The sequence below is a fragment of the Barbus barbus genome (genome assembly GCF_936440315.1).
Source record: "Barbus barbus genome assembly, chromosome: 19".
Classification (NCBI taxonomy): domain Eukaryota; kingdom Metazoa; phylum Chordata; class Actinopteri; order Cypriniformes; family Cyprinidae; genus Barbus; species Barbus barbus.
In genome coordinates, this window is record NC_136747.1 from 8,569,880 (window position 1) to 8,591,499 (window position 21,620).

The 21,620-nt window shown below is 38.5% G+C and overlaps 1 protein-coding gene across 1 annotated transcript in view; it reads right to left on the reverse strand.

Annotated features, from left to right (window-relative positions):
- The window catches only part of LOC306885596 (gamma-aminobutyric acid type B receptor subunit 1-like), a 52,189-nt gene extending 45,811 nt beyond the window's left edge, over nucleotides 1-6,378 (reverse strand). Inside the window, exons 1-2 of the mRNA XM_079442241.1 lie at nucleotides 6,223-6,378; nucleotides 630-764 (exon numbers count right to left, since the gene is read on the reverse strand). Of these exons, the coding sequence (XP_079298367.1) occupies nucleotides 630-764; nucleotides 6,223-6,348 (261 nt within the window). The 5' untranslated portion in view covers nucleotides 6,349-6,378. The remainder of the gene's footprint in view (nucleotides 1-629; nucleotides 765-6,222) is intronic.
- Nucleotides 6,379-21,620: the final 15,242 nt, after the last annotated feature.

The following is a 21,620-nucleotide window of genomic DNA, read 5'->3' on the forward strand; positions in this document are numbered from 1 at the left end:
ACCTTAAATCAGTGATTGGCTTATGTTCAATAATATGAAATTTAAAAAAACAATAAATTAACTTGTTAATGTTTTCACCTTCCACAATAATGCATTTTTTTCAAGAAAATAAATCTTACTGACCCCAAACTTTTGAACAGTAGTGTATATTCTTAGGTATATTTTTATGTATTTATGCATGCATTCACATAATCTCTAACAGTTCAAATAATGAGGAAACACATATTCTAAATAAAAGGAAACTATGAAACGTGCATTTCCCAAAATGATCAGAAGTGAGACATGCTATATTTTTCTCAACTTTCCAGTTGCAAAATGAGGTGTAGATTTAATAACACTTGTGTATTTTCTCTAAATCCTTACAGCAAACAATCCCTGTAGAAATCTGTGCATTCACATCCTTCTGGAAATGAATCACCTCATTTCTACATTAACTACATGTATTGTAACAATGTCAAGTAAAATTGCTTTCACTTGCCCATCTGAAATTTTTAGTGGATGTCTAAACATCCAAATTCCAATGTTTGTTCCACTTTCACAAACTTTGAGTTTTTCCTTAACATCCTTGCATCGACATCTCATTTGTAAACATTCAAAACGAATAAGATCTGATGAAGAGGAGAACCCACCACTATGAGGTTCCACATGCGCGCGGCTTCGGCCACCAGTGTGGACACAGAGCTGCAGCCTGGCATCAGGACGATCTTTATAGGCTCCGTGTACAGCAGGTCATACAGCAGCTTCGTGGCCTCACCAGGATCACACTGAAAGTAGAGAGAAAAACACTTTTGAATAAATAATCTATATTCAGATTTGAAGCACAGCTGTCACTATTGATAAGATATCCTGTCACTCTATGCTCAAAACTGCATACCTCAACAAAAAAAGCACACATTTCACACTGTATATACATTCGCCGCTTCACTATAAGGACCCCCATAGGGAGAGAGACTTCATTTCATACCGAATCACATAAGTAGAGATAAATATGCATGAGAAAGCAGAACAGAAAGGAGCAGAGACAGATATAGCAATAAATACATACAGAGGACAGCTGGAGTCCTCCAAGGACACATGCATTTACTCAAATATACACCAAAAAAAAAATGTTTGTTTGCTAGACGTACTCTCATCAGTCTTTAACCCGACGCTGACAATCAGCATCTTTTTTTCCCTCCATTTGTCTTAAAATAACTGTCAATATGAAATCAATATATCATTTAAATGATAATAGTAGGTTAAAGCCACAATTGATCATGTGTTGAGAGCAAACCGAGTTGCATCCAGTGGCCTTGAGCATAGCCAGCATTTCTAAAGCTGGGCTTTTGTTGCGTTTCTGTTGTTTTAGGAACAAAGAAAAGCTTAAACAGGGGCAAAACCTAAAAATAATAAAAAAACAAACATGAGATTAAAATGATTCAAGGCTTGATTGGTGCAATCACTTAAATTCAATTGGCAGAACCCTGTGGCGGCTGACTGCTCTTTACTTATTGGCATCTAATCTTGCTTCCTTATCCTGACACATCTCTATGTCGCTCCCGATGCTTTTAATTTCTTCTAAACATCCTGCTAAATTACTCCAATTATTTCAATCGCAACAAAAGAAGCATTTTAGTGAGAAACTGCTTTTCTTTTCAGAATTACAATGATTTCCTGTGAAAAGCAGAAAATTAATGTGACACTCCGCACAGTTCCGTGAGAGAGTTTCTTCAGCTGTCCCTATTGTGGACACATGCCTACACATTCTTTTTAATAAACTAAATAAAATTAGCAAGATTGTACATGATGCGTTCAGGCACACGGTATGTCCTCCAGAGTCTTGAGCAGACTCTCTCCAGACTCCCTGGGGGTCGTCAGCAGAATCATATCCCCAGAACGGAGACTTTGTTTGGGCTCTAAATCTCCTCCTTGTCCTGACTTTCCAACCCTGAGGGAAGCCATGCGTGAGCCTCACTATTTTAAACCACCTGGGTCCCACCGAATCAAAACAACTACAAGAATTGAAATCTATTATTTATTTATTTTTTGAAAACAGAATGCAGATTATCCTGAAGATAGGAGGAACATTTCTTTATTTGATGACTGATTTACTGCTCATGTAAGGTTCTAACTACACAGAAAAATACACATTTTTAAAATACTATTTGTTACTAGAAAACTATTTTGTGATTTTAAATTATACTACTTATAATTTATCAACTAATTAATCAAAAGTGCCAGTAAAGACATTTATAACATTACAAAAGGTTTCTATTTCAAATAAATGTTGTTCTTTTAAACTTTATATTCATCAAAGAATCCTGAAAAATGCACCAGTTCCTGCAAAAACATTAAGCAGCACAACAGTTTTCAACAATGATAATAAGAAATGTTTCTTGAGCAGCAAATCAGCATATTAGAATGATTTCTGAAGGATCATGTAACACTGAAATTCAGTTTTGCATCACAGAATAAATTAGATTTTACAATATATTCATATACAAAACAATTATTTTAAATTGTAATACCATTTAACAATATTACTGTTTTTGTATCAAATAAATGTAGTCTTAGTGAGCATAAGAGGCTTTAAATACTACAGAATATCTTACAAACCCGATACTTTTATACACTGTAAAAAAAATCCATAACATTTACGTTAAAAAACCAGCAGCTGGGGTTGCTGGAATTCTACCGTAAAAAAATACGGTAACAGCATTTTAGGTTTTATGGTTCATCTTAAATTTACAGTTAAATAACGTAATTTCATTAACTGATATGTTAATATAACAACCTATTGAAATACTGAAATCTGTTTTGCACCTTTGAAATACACTGATAACCATCAAATGCAGGTGGTGATGAGAAAGTCACATGATGAACCAAAGCCCATCACAAGCAGCTTTTAATTAATAGCATATATAGAAGGTGCACAGTGTCATTCACACAAGCACTAAACACCATCATGGTGAGATTCGTTAAACTGAAATATGCAAAAAACATTAATTTAACAACATTAGATGTAACATACAACCCTAATAAACATAACTGATCAGAAAAAACATCAAATTCTAAAAGAAATGCAATGCAGGGAATTCTGAGAACGTCAGTTTACGGTTTTTCCCTGTAAATTTTACAAGAATTTACCGTTAACCATTTAAGGTTTTTACTGTAGCATTTTCACAGTTTTTTACCGTTAAAATCACAGTCATGTTTTACAGTGTACAGTAGTGCATAATTATTAATTAACATTATACAAACATCCAATTAGAGAACTAAGAGAACATTATACAAACATCCAAATGTTAACTGCTCTGATGGATTCAGTTCATTAGATTGATGCAAATGTGTATCTAATTTCATGATTCTGATTTTGACCGATTGATTAAAAGAAGTGACTTAACACAGTTATTTGTTTTTTAAATTGTACCATACAGACTGGTCTGTTTGTTTCTTCATGCAGTCACAGTGAAGACAACACAACAGAAAGACATTCTCGCAGTCAGCTAAAACATGTTTCTTTTCCATGGTGCTGTAGATTAGAAGCACAGAAAATACTAGTATTTGCTGCTAAGAGTAAGTTCACTAAATATGAATAAAGCTTATAAACTCTAAAAAAAATTTACTCAGAGATATTTTTAAAACATTTTGTCTCAAAACACTCATTCTTGTGACTTGAAGGACAAGAAAGGATTGCGGAACTAGTTTAATGACACTCTTTAGGAAACTTAATTGCCTAATTAAAAATGTTACTTACATTCTGGCAACAATAAACATGCTCTCTCTCTCTCTCTCTCGCTCTACACTGTGGAAAAAGCGCTGATGATCTGAAAACCTCAACAAAAAATTGGAGTTTAGCAATCTCCATTGAGATATTCTGCTCATATTAAAGTGTCATACAGCCAGTTTGTGTTCCTCCACATGGTAATTTACACTATTTGTTGCATAAATCTGCCATTAAACCTTCTTAGTGTCAAACTGTAATAAATCCAAACATGCATCTTGACTAGATTGTGGTTGCTAAATAAATGCACTTACGCAACCCCTGTGCCACAATACAATGTTTGGTTGTTTTATTAGAAAAACTAGAATATAATTAAGAATTATTGGAGTTAATATTAAGATTTTCACTCTTTTATCTTTTGAGTTTTACCTGTTTTCATAATGTTGATGTTAAATGACAACAATCATGATCAGTAATCACTATTATAATTGTGAGCAAAATAATTGTAATTATTAGTTTAATCGCTATGCAGCATGACTAAAAAATTTATTTTCATTGACTAAAACTAGACTAAATTTCCCAGATTTATACCCCCGGTTTAAAGTGTAAATCTGAGCTGTTTTATTTGAAAGAAACTTGCACTGACTGATCTTAAAATATATCAGTGCCTTTGTTTTGTCTCGAGATGCACACCAGTTTTTTCTAAGGCATGTTAATAAAAATTACTTCAATTTACTAATTAAACAATGGCCTCATCCTGGCTTAGTCTAAGCCCTGTCTGTGAAACCGGGCCTTAGTCAACTAAAACTTGACTAAACAAAAACAGGATAGGTTGACCACATATAAGAAAAACTAAAAAGGGCATTTGAGACGGGGCAAAGACGGGGCTTTTTCTTCTTTCTTACTTTTGGAGCGAATGGGAATGCAAAAATTATATTTGTTTTTATATTTGTTGTAGTTTCTGTTCACCACTCTACAAATTTACCCAACTATGATGACTTCCACTTCTGAGAACCCTGGAAATGAGGAAAAAGTCCACTTTTAAATACTGACTCTACAGCACTGAAAGCGAGTGTCTTCCATCATTCAAATCAGTGGACGAACAAACCCCAAAAACACACTAACGACCCCACAGTGCAAGCGTTTAAGGCCAAGTGATCTCACACCGGGGCTCAGAGGAAATCAGTCACAGGTCCAGTCCATACTAATAAGCCTGCCCCCCTCGTACCACCCCTATCACCCAACGGAGAGCGCCGCTCTCCACTCCAATCAGAACGGCCCAGAACCATGCTGGGCGCAGGTTTAATGAGCCTGTTCTTTCTGTGGCTCAGGAGGGAACATTTGGGTCTGAATACCTAAAACCCAACTCAGATGAAATGTTCCTGCTCGCTTTATACCTCCTGATGACACAGCGCTTTCCTGCTCTCTAAATGTAGCTGTCCGTGGTGCTGAATCCTAATCAGACGCAGCTCTCTGCATGAGCGTGTTTCTGTGTGCATGCATTCATTCGGATCCGCAGGGGTCCCGAGTACATCCACCTACCGCTGGGGGATCAGAAACGACGCTCTCAATATGTCCGAGTGCAGACGGAAGAACGGCACTTCATACGTCTATAGTCTCACACCAGTCGGCTAATTTCTCCCATTTATCCATCTGCCTCTGTTTATGCAATAATCATAAAGGTCCGTGCTTTTTTCTCTCTTTTGTCAGAGCAATCTGTGGCCTTATGTGTTTGTTTGAACAGCAGTGGTCTTGGTAACTGTTGTCATGCCAACCTCCACCCCCAGTCTTTCCTCCTTCTCCTGTATCTTTGAAGCGGGGTTCCAATGCAGACCCGTTCCGACCAATCACGGCGAAGCTCTAAGCAACACCGAACAGTCACAGGGAATTAACTGTTTGCGCTCTGCATGTATCTGTATGTCTTTTCTGTCTAAAACTCTGGCTTGCACTCTGCATATGTGTGTGTGTGTGTGAGAGAGAGAGGCAGTATGCATTGGCATCTCTTGCATGGGGGAGGAGGGACGCAGGTGGGAAAGATGGAGAGAAGTAGAGACAGAGTGAAGCAAATGGAAAGATACGAACAGGGAAAGCGAAAGGTATATTGAGCTGCTATGAATAGATTTTTGCCAGCAAATATCAGGTGACAGCATAACCAATGAATGATAATATGATGCTGTCAAAACATTCCTCTGCGCAGCTTTAATGAAGTCATGCTGAATCAAGTACAAATTCCCATTTAAAGAACATTATGTTCATTAGTATCCACCAAACCCCTATTAGCATACTACAGCTGACCTAATATGCTGTAGTAAAATGTAAATTTGCTCAGAAATCTCCTGTGAACACAAATCTTCAGCAAGCCACTGATAATGACACTCCACACTGTTTGAATAAATAACATCAACAGCAAGTAAACACTCTTATGGAATGACTAGTTCGGTGCACACTCAATTGCATGCTATCAAATAGTTCAAATAATGGAAAGTGATTAAAGAGGCTCACATGCAGTGCTCACTTACCATACTGTCATAATAGATTAATTCAAGCTCATAATCTGGAAGAATATCCGTTCTCTTGTTCACCAGATCCAGGGCCATTTGGGCAGAAGGGAGACAAGCCTGGCCACCCGGCCATCCGCCGCTCATCGGGAACAGGGCTCCGATGTAGAGCTTCTTCTTGCCTAGAACGGGGCAGGACCAGGACAACAGTATAGTAAGGGTGGCCAAAATAAAGTAGGAAGTTGATATCAAGCGCCGTCCTCTGCTGTGATGCTGCCAGGATAGTTTGGCCATAGTGGGCATGAGTGTGTGCCAACACAGTTTATGTTCTTGATGTTATTTTACATGAAAGGCAAGGCTGTAGGTTTTTGCCAAGAATTTTACTTTCATAAAAAAATATTTTGAACGGTATAAATTTCAGTCTCCTTCACTGTTGAAATTATTCTTTCAAAATACCACGTGAATGCTGCACTGTCGATTACCCTGAACTCCTATAGAGCTCTAATATACTTTTAGACGCACTAAAATACACCTTTACATTTTCAGCTTGGATGCATTTACGACAACAACATCGATGGCGATTCAAAGGCATGTGGTTTTGATTCGCAATTAACGTAATAAATCTGCGGAGAGGAAATTTTAACTATTAGAATTGCGTTAATAAGGTCCGCGCATTGAACTAGCCAGTGTTTACATGAACGGTTATAACGCGTAATAAGTTTCAAAGGTTCACCAAAGTTTTAAATTTAACAAGAGCGTGCATTCACGAGAAATAACGTTAAAGAGCGCGAGCGCTAAAAACAATAACAGTGTCGTTGTGCTGTAGTCTTATACTCACGCTTCTCCTGAACGCGAAACGAATAGAGCGCAGAAATGAGCGTTACATGTTTGTTTATAGAGAGCGCAGTGTTACAGACCATCCGCTGGAATCTTCTGTGCGCGTCTTTAGAATTCGGAGTGAAACCCGATTAGCGCTGAAAAACGGAAGACGTATTTGTGGCTGATTGGTATAAAATCCAGAAACAATGGAAGCGATAAACGAAGTCACAGCAGTGAGTGAGTGTGTTGTGTTCGTTGGATGCAGCAGGAGACTGAGAAAGAGAGAGAATGTGCTCGTTTATAGAGAGAGAGAGAGCCTGTGTATGTATGTGCGTGTGAGAGAGAATCTGTGAGAGAAAGAGAGATAGAAAGGAGTGTGTGTGTGTGTGTGTGAGAGAGAGAGAGAGAGTCGTAGATGTGTGGGGCTCATTTTCCTTCTCCGTTTCACAGAGAACTTTGAATTTGCAATCCCTTAACACAACCCTCTGGTTTATTACCCACCCATCTCCCCACCTCTTTTTCCGCCAACTACACCCAAGCCATCCACCTCGGATCCACATTTTTCTTTCTCTCACTGTCTATTCCTCAGAACTTAATTATAGCACCCAATTGCATCCTTGCATTTTCAGTCACAGTTTAGTCTGTTTTCATGTCACTCACTTTTTGTTGTTGTTTTCCAATCAATATAAGGATTGAATGTATCCTGAAGCATTTTATACAGAACCTACTATCCACTACATTATGAATCACATGCTTCGTTCCTCTCTCCCACACACCTTCATCTCCACTGCACCATCTATTTCCAAACTCCCAGCCACCGCCAAACTAATCCTGCACCTTACAGCAGATACATCCTGGTAAACAGGATCCATAGAGGACTGACTACGTGTGACCGACTGTAGTCTTCAATAATGTATCAACAAACTGATGGGCTGACACCGATCCTTCGCTTCCCCTAACTCTCTTCCTCACCTTCCCCCGAACCCAATGTTTTTCCTCTGAGCTGAGTGCCGTTTTTCTACACGTTCAGTGGCTTTGGTAACACATTCGCCCTCTCACTAATCCTGAGAGTTGATGAGAAACGCTGCAGTGATCTATCTGTTTTCTCCTGCTTCATTTATTCCCAGCACACTTTTGACTGATCTTGCATCTTCTCTTTCTGCAAAAACACAGCGCAAGCCTGGTTACATCACATAGATACTCAAAGTTAGGAGTAACATGGGCCATGATCAAGCAGACGTCGAAATGAATAATGAAATCCCAGCCAGAAACATGAGATATGGCTTTCAGTAGATGCCTTGGGAAATTCAGATTGTTAGGGCGATATATTTTCACTGACATTCTGGCGCAAAGCTGATTAGCGATTCTGGAATCTGCATGTTTTAAAACAACAAGAGTCATTTTTTTTGGTAAGCGAAGCACTTCAGGCTCAACCGAGATGGAATAGGTTTCAGGCCACTTTTCTGTTTCTCTCTCTCACAAACTGTTTCGATTTTCACATTCTCTCCAACATCAAAACCCAGAGGCGCTGGTTATATATCAGAGAACTGGTATTAACTTAGCAGCTGCTGCAAGTGCCCTGGGGTTGTGCCACAGATGAAATACACCCCTCGCATGCAGAGTGGCGATTAGCCTCCAGGGTGGCGCTAGCACTCAATTCTAGACCAGTTTACCCAAAGCATATAACTTATAAGAGAAACCTCAGAATTTCACAAAATTAGGTAAGAAAATGCAACTTATACTTCTAAACAAGCACACCAATTTTTATGTAGATTGGCCTATAGGTGGCACTATAACGGGTAAGGTAATAGTTTTTCTGTGGTAAATTAATATATAAATTATATAGTATTTCTATGCTAAAATGGTGTTTTACATCTCTGAAACATGGTAGAATTTTAGTACTTTTGCTGAGATCTAAGGCAAAAGGACTTGGCCTGAATGGTCAAATGTGGCAGTGATCAATACAAAAAATGCACAAAAGTAGAGGTGTGCGATAATGACAAAAAATATATATCTCGATAATGATGATCAGATGATATTTTGCTGGGCTTGTTATTGTGCTAGTACTTTAATCAATAGTGATATTTGAAATGATTTTGAGGAAAAAAAGGGAAAATATACTGTAAATATGACCCTAAAATCGCCAGTAGGTGGCAGCAAATCACTGCATCAGTGAGTCATTGAGCCATTCATTTAATTGATTCGTTCACATGGCTGATTGATTCAGTAAGGAAACACTGTTGTGTGTTGCTCAGAGATGCAAAACAGTTCTGCTGTGCATGGCTTTGTTTGTTTCCATCATTAAAATAATTCCAGGATATAATTTTTTTTGCAAAAAGTACTTTTGTGAAGTAGTCCTAGGGTTCTTGCCCGATCGGAAACAAACCAGTGCTCCAGAGTTCTCTACAGACGGAATATATATAATCAAAAAACTTTGAACTTTTGATTCATCGCCACAATAGTACAACAAAACGTTTGAAGTTTACTTAAGACTATAGAGTGAATGAGTTGGTGATAGTCTGGAAACATAGTCCATATGTCATTAACTCACCACTTTTTTAGCCAATTAACACTTTGATGATTCATCTATTATTTAAATTATTCACACTTGTCCTTATGAAAGGGATTCTGATCTAATTGGTATGCTAATATTGATGCTGCTGCCTCTGGCTGAGCTTCAGTTGCCAACCATCCAGGCGGGCCAGTGATATTATCTAAAAAAAATTAAAAATCTCTTAGCTAGAAGCTAAATATATAAATATGCCATGAACAATTTTGGGCTATTTTCCATTGATTTCCTCTTTGATGTACGTCAGGGGTGTCCAATATTTCTGGAGGGCCACCTTCCCCTGGAGACTCTGGAAGTCTGTAGCAATCCTGAAGACCTTGATAAGCTGATCGGGAAGGAGATATTGGCATGCTCATAACCCAGACTATATTACTTGTACCAATATGTCGAAAGGCCACTTTTGCTGCTGCACACTATTATTTCTGAAGTAAGTATATATACTGCCGGCACTCAATAACACTTGCACAACTGATCAAATAAGTAATAAAACATGGCGTAACTAATTGCAAAAATTGCAGCATTCCTTTAACGTATTCCAAATGAATCCAAGGTTTCTATTTACAACTGGTTTTATTTCAAGAAACCGTGTCTCTTCAGAAAACCTGAATTTAAATGCTTGATTAATTTTACAATATCGTCATGAACCTTTTGAATCTTGAAAGTTTCGGTAGAATGGACTTTCCTTGGAGGGACAGAAATCTATTACGTTTCATTTGTGTTTGAAGACGAACAAACATTTAATGGTTTAAAGCATCATTTTGATTCACTGAAAAGAACTGGTTGATTAGAGTCAATTATTTAGGAATTGGACTACACTGATCGTGCTGCATGTTTTTGATTAATAACTGGCTCGTAAGAGTAATTCATTCAGGAATTGTACTACACTGGTTTATGTTGTACCTTTTACATGTACATTTTAAGATGAACAAATGTTTTAATGGTTTGGGATGTCATGGTGGTGAGTAAATGATGACAAAATGTTCACTTAATTGTAATGGGAATGTTTTCAGAAGTCCAGAACACCTAGGCAGTCAGTGGTTTTGCTGTACAGACCAGTAATCAAAACTATTATATCATAGTTACAAAATGAAGAGAAATGACCACAACTGTGATTTCTGGCATAACCTTGCAGCTCTAGTGATCAGTTTACAGTATATACTGTGCAGTAAGCACTATACTGGTATTCCATCTCTGTCAAAATCTGAAAGATAAATATTCCCTTTTACTGTCCTTCTATTGCTGTCTGTGCATTTGCATTAAGAGGACTGAGTAGCATGTCCCGGGCTGCTCGGAGTAGGATCACGACACAGCAGACTGGATGTCACCAGAATTAGTATGGATATCCGCACATGCTTTTTGAGAAGAATGTCAAGGTTGAAGGCGACTGGGGGAATATGAGGCAAAACTGCCTCTCGAGAGAAATCTCGCCCCTGTCATGCGCAGCCCCGCAAAGCTGTAGCACGTGGAGGTCAGCAGCTCTACCCCACACTCCCTCTGCATACACAAAGAGCTGGCAGCAGGCTGCCGACGTCCCTGTGGGCCACCTTTCACTATGTCTGCCAGTAATTCAGACACCTGATGCACTCCATTGCTGCTTTAATGGGACCAATTAAATCACTCTCTTCAGATCTAAAGGCACGGATCATTTTAAGATACAGCCATATCCATACTGTCTACTGATTGGTGGGGAGTCAAATGGGATTGATGCTGAGATAACCACGCAATTCAACATCTAATTCGAGTATAAATGGACCTGCAGCCAGATCTCCTATGTTTGATGGGCTCACTCACAGTTGGAGGAATGATCTAAATCTCTGTCATTGTGTTCCTGTTCTCTGAACCTTAAAACTGCAGATGGGAATTGTAATGAGTTAATGTTTCTGGTTACGCTTCTGATTCCTAAATGGTTCCATTAATGATTTGTTTAATACTTTTAATGAATGTCTATTTTTGGGGAAAACTGACATTCCATTTCCTAATTGTTGCCAAATTTAAAACAGTTCTTGTGAAGGATTTTTATGACTTTTTAATGTTACAACCCTTATATAAATGCAATCCAATAACTGGTTTGCTATATGTTTAACAACAGTACCAAACAAGCAAAAAATGTGGTAATATTTGTAAAATGCTACTGATACACTACATTATGAGTAACACATTACCTACCAATCAGTAACTACACTGATTTAAGTCTCTCAATAAGCTGTAAGCTGTTTTTGATGTGAAGCTGTGTTTGATTCACTAGACAGAACTAACTTTTTCATTTCAGGAATCGATTTCACACTTGTTGTGCTTTAGGTTTTAGATCCGCTACAAAGAATTGCTCCGAAGTCTGGCAACACTGGTTGAGTTGTATGTTTTATATTCTCTAAAATCAACAAACTTATAAGATTCATTGGTTCGGGAGCCATTTGTTTGAGACTTCACTGTTTGTGCTGTATGGTTTTGATTCACCAAAAAGAACTGACTTCTAAGAGTAATTTATTCAGGAATCAGACTACAGTGATTGTGCTGCATGTTTTTGATTAATAACTGGCTCATAAGTGTCATTTCTTCAAGAATTGGTCTACACTCATTTATGCTGTGCCTTTATGTTTTTTATTCACTTACAAGAATTTACTAAATAGAATTACTCATTAGACAATTACACCACACCAGACTGTTGAATTTTGATTCAATAAAAAAATTGGACTACACTGATTGTATTTTGTTTGGGAATTGGACTACACAGTTTGCACTGTAGGTTTTTATAAATGGCTGATTAGAATCCTTCATTCAGGAATTGGACTTTACACTAAAAAGAACTGACTCATAAAAAAATCCATTAGACAATTAGTCTGCCGGATGTACTGTATTCTTTTTAATCAGCTAAAAGAACCTGCTCATTTGTTCATGAATAAGATTACATTGACTCTTATGAGCCAACTCTTTTCAGTGAATCTAAAGCAAAACCAATCGTTCAAGAGTTGGGCAACTCTGTATGATCTGTATGTTGTAGATTCATTAAAACAAAAAGACCTATTGGAGCCGTTTTTTGATAGTTGACACTAGATTTGCTGTATGGTTTTGAAGAACTGGCTCACAAAAGTCATTCATTATATAATCAGACTACCATAGTCATTTTTTTTTTCAAACTGGAGTAAGAACCAGTTCTCGATACCCAACTCTACTTAAAACCCACGGATGCAGTAACATCCATTTGTGTTCATTCCAAGTGCTGCAGTGAATCTGGCTTCTCTTACAAGAGAAATCTGACACCATTCCTTAAGTGAAGGGCAGCAGCTCCACAGCCATTTAACTTGCATTACTAATATGCCTGGGGCTTGGAATTACAACCTAGCCTTAATTACAGGATTGAGTAGCAGGATCTTAATGGAAGAGCCTAGTTTGCATTTGTGCGATATTTCTTACTAGGCCATAAAGTTGGGGAAAGTGCTCATTATGGGATACAGCACACAAATTCTAGAATACGATTGTACAAGAGTGTTTATTATTATCTTGTCCACAAAACACCTAAAATCAACTGTCAGGGTATATTTGGTCATTAAATTGTGAAGAAATGTCAGAATGTACCACAAGGTCCTTGTTCAGAAGCAGATAAATGAGCTGTGCTGTAACCCACCATCAAAACACATCTTGTCAAAAAAAAATGACACTCCATCGACATCATATTCGTAAGAGAGACTATGATTTTACGAAGAAAGACATCCTCTGCAATTACAATCGATTCTTTGACCTCCACAGACAAGCGGATATAAGCGAAGTGACAGGTGGTTGCTGGCTAATGATCATGGTTTGCTCAAGTCGCCTTGCCATGCCATGGCTACAAGGTCACAGCGGGACACTGTGATTGGCTGTTCTGGTTGCCAGGTCACAGCTGGGCAGCTTGATTGGTTCTTGAGGTTGCCAGGTCACCAAACACATGAAGGCAGGCAGGCAGTTGTAAGGCGCCACTGATATGCATCACGTTCTCTGAAGCACACAAAGGACGAACAAAGGTGTCTGCTGTTATTTTTCACTTGGCATAATTCGATAACGAAAGAGGTCGACTCAATATGCGGAGGAGAATCAAAACCAGACACGCAAATAACGCATGACTTTGAGTAAATAAATACCCAACCACCTACAGACGGTATGGGATGCGATCTCAGCATCCATCCAAAGACTTCCCTCTCATCACCCCAGTAATCCTTTTATTTGCTCGCCATGGAGTGCGTTCTCCAAACAGATTTGTTAGATTTGACACCAAATTTCATTTACCGCTAAATGCCAGAGTTCAGAATTGCATCGTGGCCCACTCCCCAGGCCTCCCAGAAGTAAATGAATCGGAGAATATTAGGAGACAGATCACTCAGCCGTCATGATGACTGAGGAGCCAAGGCACTATCAAACATGAAGAAAAAAAAGCCCCGCTCACCTCGCTCTTCCACGACAGAGAAGTTTTAAACCGTGTCTGTGTTGGACACTTTAATAACAAAGCAACGGAAGAATCTATCCATGCCGGAATTGCGGCACAGTGAGCGAGACGCAACCGCAGCTCCCAGCTGCTCTGCTGAATTGGAGTGTGAAATATGACCAGGCGCTGCTTAATAACACACCTGCTGCTTTGAACGTCTGTCCCTCTAAATCCTCCGCTAGCCCACTGATGGTTAACGCTCCTGGCTAAAAAGCGGCATGCTCTAAAGCGTGCGGTTCTTATAAATTACTGTTCAGCTCAGTCTGTTCGGTTCATTCAAAAGCATGCAGTTGCACCATCAGAATGTAATTATGCAGTTCCATTATTTGCGTGGGGAACACGCTACATAGCGGACAGCAGGTAACGGCAATTTCCAACGACGTCTTTTAAGTCTTGCTGAGAAAATATTCCAGTGCTCCATTCCTGTCAGCTGTCATGGCCATTGCCTTTGTTGCGCTGAACGCCGTGGTTGCAGTAGAGCTATTTTGCATTCTTTTTCTACACTCACTCTGTAATGAGAGGAATGACAATACAACTACTTGACGTGCATGCCTGCTAGATTAAACTATGTGGTTTACAAAATTTGGTTGATCTCCAAACTGTCTCCACTAACTGCCTACTCCCCCTCCTATTTCTGGTTTTGGATTTGGCCGCATTTACATGGCAAGGCCTAATACGCAATGTCTGTTTATATTCACTTCAGACATTATCGACTAATAAATAATGCCAAAAATTCATAAAACCCCACCAAATTGATCTATACCAGGCTATAAATTGATATTGGTCTGCCCTGTGTGGTCCAATGTGGTTTTGTCTCCAATAAGGAGAGTCTGTCTGCATATCAAGCTCATAACAAAATAAAACAGACCGGAAGAAAGATTAATAGGTAAATTACATACTTCAATATTTCATATAAATTATAGGAACTCCCATACTGTATATTCAGTAACCTGAGCCTGTCATTTAACAATAGCACTATTCAGACGATAATTGTTTCTCAGGGTTATGCGTCTAAACTGTGTGATGCAACATATGCTGAGTTCTGTCAGTTGCATGTCTTTGTATAGAGGATGGTCATCAATCATACAGTCCTGCAAGTAATATTATTATTTTTATATATAAATGTACAGCAATTTACTGCATACCTGTTGCTGACATCGCTTCAACTTAAGAGCTCCCACTCACATTTCTGTCATTTGATCCTTAATCTTACCAAAAATACACATTATTATAGATTATAGCACAGTGCAACTTGAAAAGGACTACTTTTGGATTCATTCCTGCATTTAAATTCACAGATGTGTATTTGGAAGGGAATTAAGCTTCACATATCCCTATTTGTCAAAAAACAATAAGCGATTTAAATTTTCTCGTGGGTAGCAACAGAAAAGCAGACATTTCCAATTTGACTAATCGCTAATCCCTGTAAATGCCGAAATGACCTCAATGAATAGAGCTAAGAAACAAAGAACTAAAAGAAGAAATCAAACACAGTTGCATGTAGGTCAATGTAACCAGATGTCAGATATACACTAGCATTCAAAAGTTTTTTTTTTTAAAGAAATTAATACTTTAAAGAAATTATATTAATAGCAAAGATGCATTAAATTGAATCAAATGTAACAGTAAAGCCATTTATAATGTTACAAAATATTTATATTTCAAATAAATGCTTATATATTAATCAAAGAATCCAGTTTCTATAAAAATATAAAGCACAACTGTTTTCAACACTGATAATAATAAGAAATGTTTCTTGAGCAGCAAATCAGCATATTATTATGATTTCTGAAGGATCATGTGACACTGAAGACTGGAGTGAGGGTACTGAAAATTCAGCTTTGATCACAGGAATAAATTATATTTTAAAATATATATTTAAATAGAAAACAGTTATTTTAAACTGTAATAATCTTTCTGTTTTTACTGTATTTTTACCCAAATAAACAGAGCTCTGGTGAGCATAAGAGACTCCAAACTTTTAATATATCAGATTTAAAGTCACACATGAAGTGGCCCAATCGATTGCCCAAAATTCCGATCTCATAATTGCTTTTGCCATTGCTGCCATCTCCATCTCTCGAAAGTTTCACCTCTACGGCCATCATTTATGTCTATACTTTCACCCTACCTGCCCCTTTATCTCCTCCTCCCGCTTCTCATTTGGCCGGATGTAGTAGCGTTAATGTGATCCGCCATGCTTCAGTAAAACACACTCTAATCTCCCTGGCTCTATGGGTAGAGTTGGACCCTCTCTGCTATTCCTGGCTCCGCCATCCCTCATGTTTATGGTCCATCTCTTATGATGCACTTGTCATTGGAGCGTTCGTTTCATTGTTCGAGAACCCTTGTGTTTTTGCACCTTTGATGAATAGGCAGAAAGGGAATAAGTGGGATTTATGCCGAGGTATTTTCAGGGTCTCCAAAGGGAAAGCGAGAATCCGAGGGAGGGAAGACATTGATAAACCATGTAACAAGTTAGATGTGATTGCATCAGCATCTGCTGCTCGCAAGCGATTGTATTGTGAAGCGTTATGAAGTGGCTTGTAAAGAAGGTCCTCTCATTGGTTCTATCACACACATGCAGCAGGGATAATTGGGAAAGAAAATGCACATAAATGACATCGTAAACCTGCTTACGCCACGTTTAATGCAATCTTTTATCTTGCGGCTGTGCGATCAGCACGGTACAACTCATTATTTTCAAATAGCCTTCAGGGGCAGAGAATACTTGTATTCAAATTAATGGTCACATTATTAAATGTACACAAGAGCTTGACAGGGTAATAGAGAAAGTGTGAGTGGGATACGTAGAGAAGGAAGGAGGAAGGAGGGGGGAGAGCCAGCGGCTGAGCTGGTCTGGAGGATTAGGATGCTATGTGGATCATTTCTCTCAAACGCTGTCCACAGGTGAGCCACTTAACCTAGGCGGTGCCGATGAACAGCTGGATGATGGAGGTCAACGGAGAAATCACAGAGCTGATGACGCCAGCTTCACCACACCATTTTCAGGCCACTGCTGCCTTTCCAACACGCAATCCGGGATCATCACTGACTGACATGTGGAGGTAAGTGGATCTGATTTCAGGATTTCTGGACCTCAGGTTAGGCCTCTTTTAACCCTGGGCTAGCCAGCAACTCACACTAATTGGTGGTTATAATTGTTTTAACCCTAGTGTGCAGCATGAAACAACACTGCTAGAATGTAACTGTAGGGTCATTTAGTGACAGACAGTTGACTGTGTTTAGATTCGGCGATGAATAGCACTGAAAATGTTATCTAAGGATTTAACAGGGATTAAGACAGAACTATTATATAAAGTGGGGTCAAAACGAGACCACTCAAAGTGGAAAATGCTTCTATTCTGCCTTTTTTCACTATAAATTCAGCATAACAATTTGAGAGAAAAGTTATTTTAAATATCTCATTCATTTTTTTTTTTTTAATAATTCAAAATCCTAAACTGTTGTTTATTTTGTTGATATGATTTTTAAAATGTTTTTAATAGTGGTTATTTTATGCTCAACAACAGCATTTATTTGATCAAGCATACAGTAAAACAAAATATGTATATGATACAGATACGATACAATATGTTGTAAAATGCTGATTTGCTGCTCTTTTTTTTTCTTTTTTATCAGTGATCAAAACAGTTGTGCTGCTTAATATTTTTTAGGAAATCATTATAAAAAAAAATTCCAGAATTTATTTGAGAATTATTTTATAATATTATAAAATTATAACATAATTATTACTGTCCCTTTTTGTGCGTTTATGTATGTATGTATGTATATATATATATATATATATATATGTATATGTCTGTCTGTCTTTGCACTTTCTCAGTAAACTAACAATGTTTTTACCATATAAACTATATATTTATATGGTATATTATTAATATATTAATACCAGTAGAGGGAAGGATTTAGCATTTTAGCATCCAAAAAAATCACCCATTTCACCCATTTTTAATTACTAACCCAAGGCTTGAACAGTGTGCACCATGGAACATGATAACCCAGGGTTAAAAATCCAATATGGTATATGAGATACTGAGTGTGCTGTCCTAGGGGAAGCAGCTGTGATGAGCGTTGCATCGTGTTAGACGTCACCCGGTAGGTGTTTCAGATGTGTCATTTTCTGGAAGTCAACGTGGCAGGTGTCTTACCGTATGTGATAAGTCAGTAGCTGTGGCTGTGTTGTATTTTGGTGATGTGTGCAGTGGCAGGTGCAGGGACTGGGTAACATGGACAAGAAAATAGCAAACAAGAGGTTTTCTGACACGCTGTGCTGTGGGTGCGCACCGTTTCTTCCAGGTTGTAACATTCTGTGATTGCTCCTGAATAATTTATCGACACTTTTAAATAAAATGCGGCTCCAAAAATGAGGAGAGCTTAAGCTAACTTGTTTATTCTCTACGGTCTCATTCTCCCGCCCGACTGCACACGGATTTCATAGACTTCTGTTGAGAATGAGATTAGGTCCATGGATGCAGAAACCGGTTCCAGGTTTGAGTGGGCACTGCGAATGTCATGTAAATGCCATTGGGGAAATCGATCCAAAGGGAGACCTTTTTCTCGGCTACCCATGAAATTATCACACACAGAGAGAAATGCAGCACAAAACAGACATTCAAAGGTGCATAGAAACACATTCAAAGAATGAATTAAAAAAACCTACTCTGAAAAGCACAATGCTTTCATTCACATGGACACAAATGCTTTCATGTGATGACCTTTCACATGCTGTGAGCTCCATCGATAGGAGGAGAATGAGAGAGAGAGCAAGATTGCACCGGCGCTGTGTGCATCCTCTCTTAATTAAAATCCTCTAATGCGGCATGCTGAATGTTGACAGTGGACCAATCACAGAGCTTCATTCTCAACATCAATATTGAATGGCAGCATCTCCTAAAGTCCTCTCTCTGGAGGGCAGCGGTGTGCTTGTCTAAAGACTAAAAGCCATAACAAATACCAAGCCTTCATTACACTCATTCTTAGCCACCTATTTCATCAATCAATATGCTACACCACATCATCCTGTCTCACCCACTTAAGCCTAATGATATACACAGACAGTGTCAGTTCCTTTTAAATGACCAGACAGTGCATTCAATCCCAGAATTTTCAATACTTTCTCTAGTCTGATGCAGTACATTGTCATTGTTAGAGCTATAAGTGGCTTGTTAGTCGCGCTTGTTAAGGCAAGCATCTCTATAATTATTGCTTATACTTAGGGTTAGTGATTTGAACAAACACCTAACCTAAATATTAAGCTTCAATATTTAACTCATCCTGCTGCTAAATGATGCTAAATGATACCTCAAATTAAGCGACTATAGCTGGGCAGAGGCTATTACTTTTCTAAAGGAGAAGACTTCGATTTTTGCTTTGTGGATGATGAAGATGAAAAAGACTTGCATTGAAAAAGGGGCCGAAGCCTTAACTAGATACTTGAATATTATAGAGGAGATTGACTTATCTGACTTGGGCTGGAAAGCAACCAATTTGCAACCACTCACATCACCTTAGCAACCACACAGAACCCCTAGCAACCACATAGCATCCACATGTATTTTTACATTTGTATCTGTATCTATGTGATATCAAAGACTGAATGCTAGGGTGTTGTTGCTGGTTGCTAGGCATTTATTTATACATTTAGGTGTTGCTAGGGTGTTCTGGCTAGTTGCTAGATGTATCTAAGACAATATGTTGTTGCTATGAGTGTCTAAGGTGTTGTGGATGGTTGCTAGATGTATCTAGGGTGACAGATTGTTGCTATGTGTTGCTAGGGTGTTCTAGCTGGTTGCTAGGCATTTATTCATATATTAAGGTGTTGCAAGGGTGTTGTGGCTGGTTGCTAGAAGTATCTAGGGTGATATATGGTTGCTATGCGTGTCTAAGGCGTTGTGGCTGGTTGCTAGGCATTTATTTATACATTTAGGTGCTTCTAGGATGTTCTGGCTGTTAGGGTGTTCTGGTTTTTCTAGGGTGGTCTGTCTTTTTGCTAGGAGTGGCTTGGGTGTTTTGGCTGGTTGCTAGGTGTATCTAGGGTTATATCTCATTGCTATGAGTGCCGAGAGCGTTCTGGATGGTTGATAGGCATTTATATATACATTTAGGTGTTGTTAGGGTGTTCTGGCTGATTGCTAGATGTATCTAGGGCAATCTGTCTTGTTGTTATGAGAGGCTAGGGATTTTTGTCTGATTGCTAGGCATTGTTAAGGTCCTCTGACGGGTTGTTAGGTGTTGCTAGGCTACTTTAGGTACTGGGCTGTTCTGATTTGTTGTTAGGGTTTTCTGAGAGGTTTCTAGGAGTATCTATAGTGATCCGTCTTGTTGAAGGGATTGTCTTGGGTTTTTGGATGGTTGCTAAGCATGTATTTTTACATTTAAGTCTTGTTAGGGTGTTCTGATTGTTTTATAGGTCTATCTAAGGTGATCTGTTTTGCTTGGACTGGTTAGGGTTGTTTGACTGGTTGTTAGGTGTTGCTAGGTTTCTCTAGATGTAACTAAGCTGTTTTGGCTGAACTAGGAACTAGGCTAGGGTGATTTGGCTGGTTGCTTGGTGTATCTAATGTAATGTGTGTCTTGTTGTTAGGAGTGTCGGGGTTTTTTTGGCTGTTTGCTAGGCATTTCTTTATACATTTAGGTGTTAGGTGTATGTATGGTGATATGTCTTGTTGCTATGAGTGATGCTGTTGCTATGATCTGTCTTGTTGCTATGTAGGGTGTTCTAAAGCCCTATTCACACCAAGAATGATATCTATAAAGATAACGATATAGTGTCCACACCAGTGAACGATATCATCTGTTTATTGTCAGCGCATGCTCGACTGTCACTTTAAATCCTCGAGCTCATTATAGCAGGATAGAGTCTGATTGGGTGTCAATGTTTTTATTCTTCATCAGCTGGAAAGAAATCGTTCTGAAAGTGATTCCAACGATATTGTTTCTCTGTGCCTTTATCGTTATAGCTGTGGTGTGGACTCTGCTATTCTTTAAAATTGAGAGCTATGTTTTGAACTATATCTTTGTTATCTTTATAGTTTTCGTCCTTTGTGTGAACAGGCCTTAACTGGTTTCTAGGAAATTTATTTATACATTTAGGTGTTTCTAGGCTGTTCAAACTGGGTTGCTAGGGTCCTGTGATGGTTTAATAGGTGTATATAAGGTTTGACTGGTTGTTAGGTGTTGCTAAGTTGCTATAGATGTAACTAGGCTGTTTTGGCTGAACTAGGCTAGGGTGTTCTGGCTGGTTGCTTGGTGTATCTAAGGTGGTCTGTCTTGTTGCTAGGAGTGTTCGGGGGTTTTTGGCTGGATGCTAGGCATTTAATTATATATTATGGTGTTGCTAAGGTGTTCTAGCTGGTTGCTATGGTTTCCTGACTGTTTTCTAGGTATATCACAGGTGATATGGTTGTTTCTAGAAATGTCTAAGGTTTTTTGGCTGGTTGCTAGCCATTTAAGTGTTGCTATGGTGTTCTAGCTGGTTGCTAGGGTCTTCTGACTGTTTTCTAGTTATATCTCAGATGACACGATTGTTGCTACAAATGTCTAGGGTGTTTT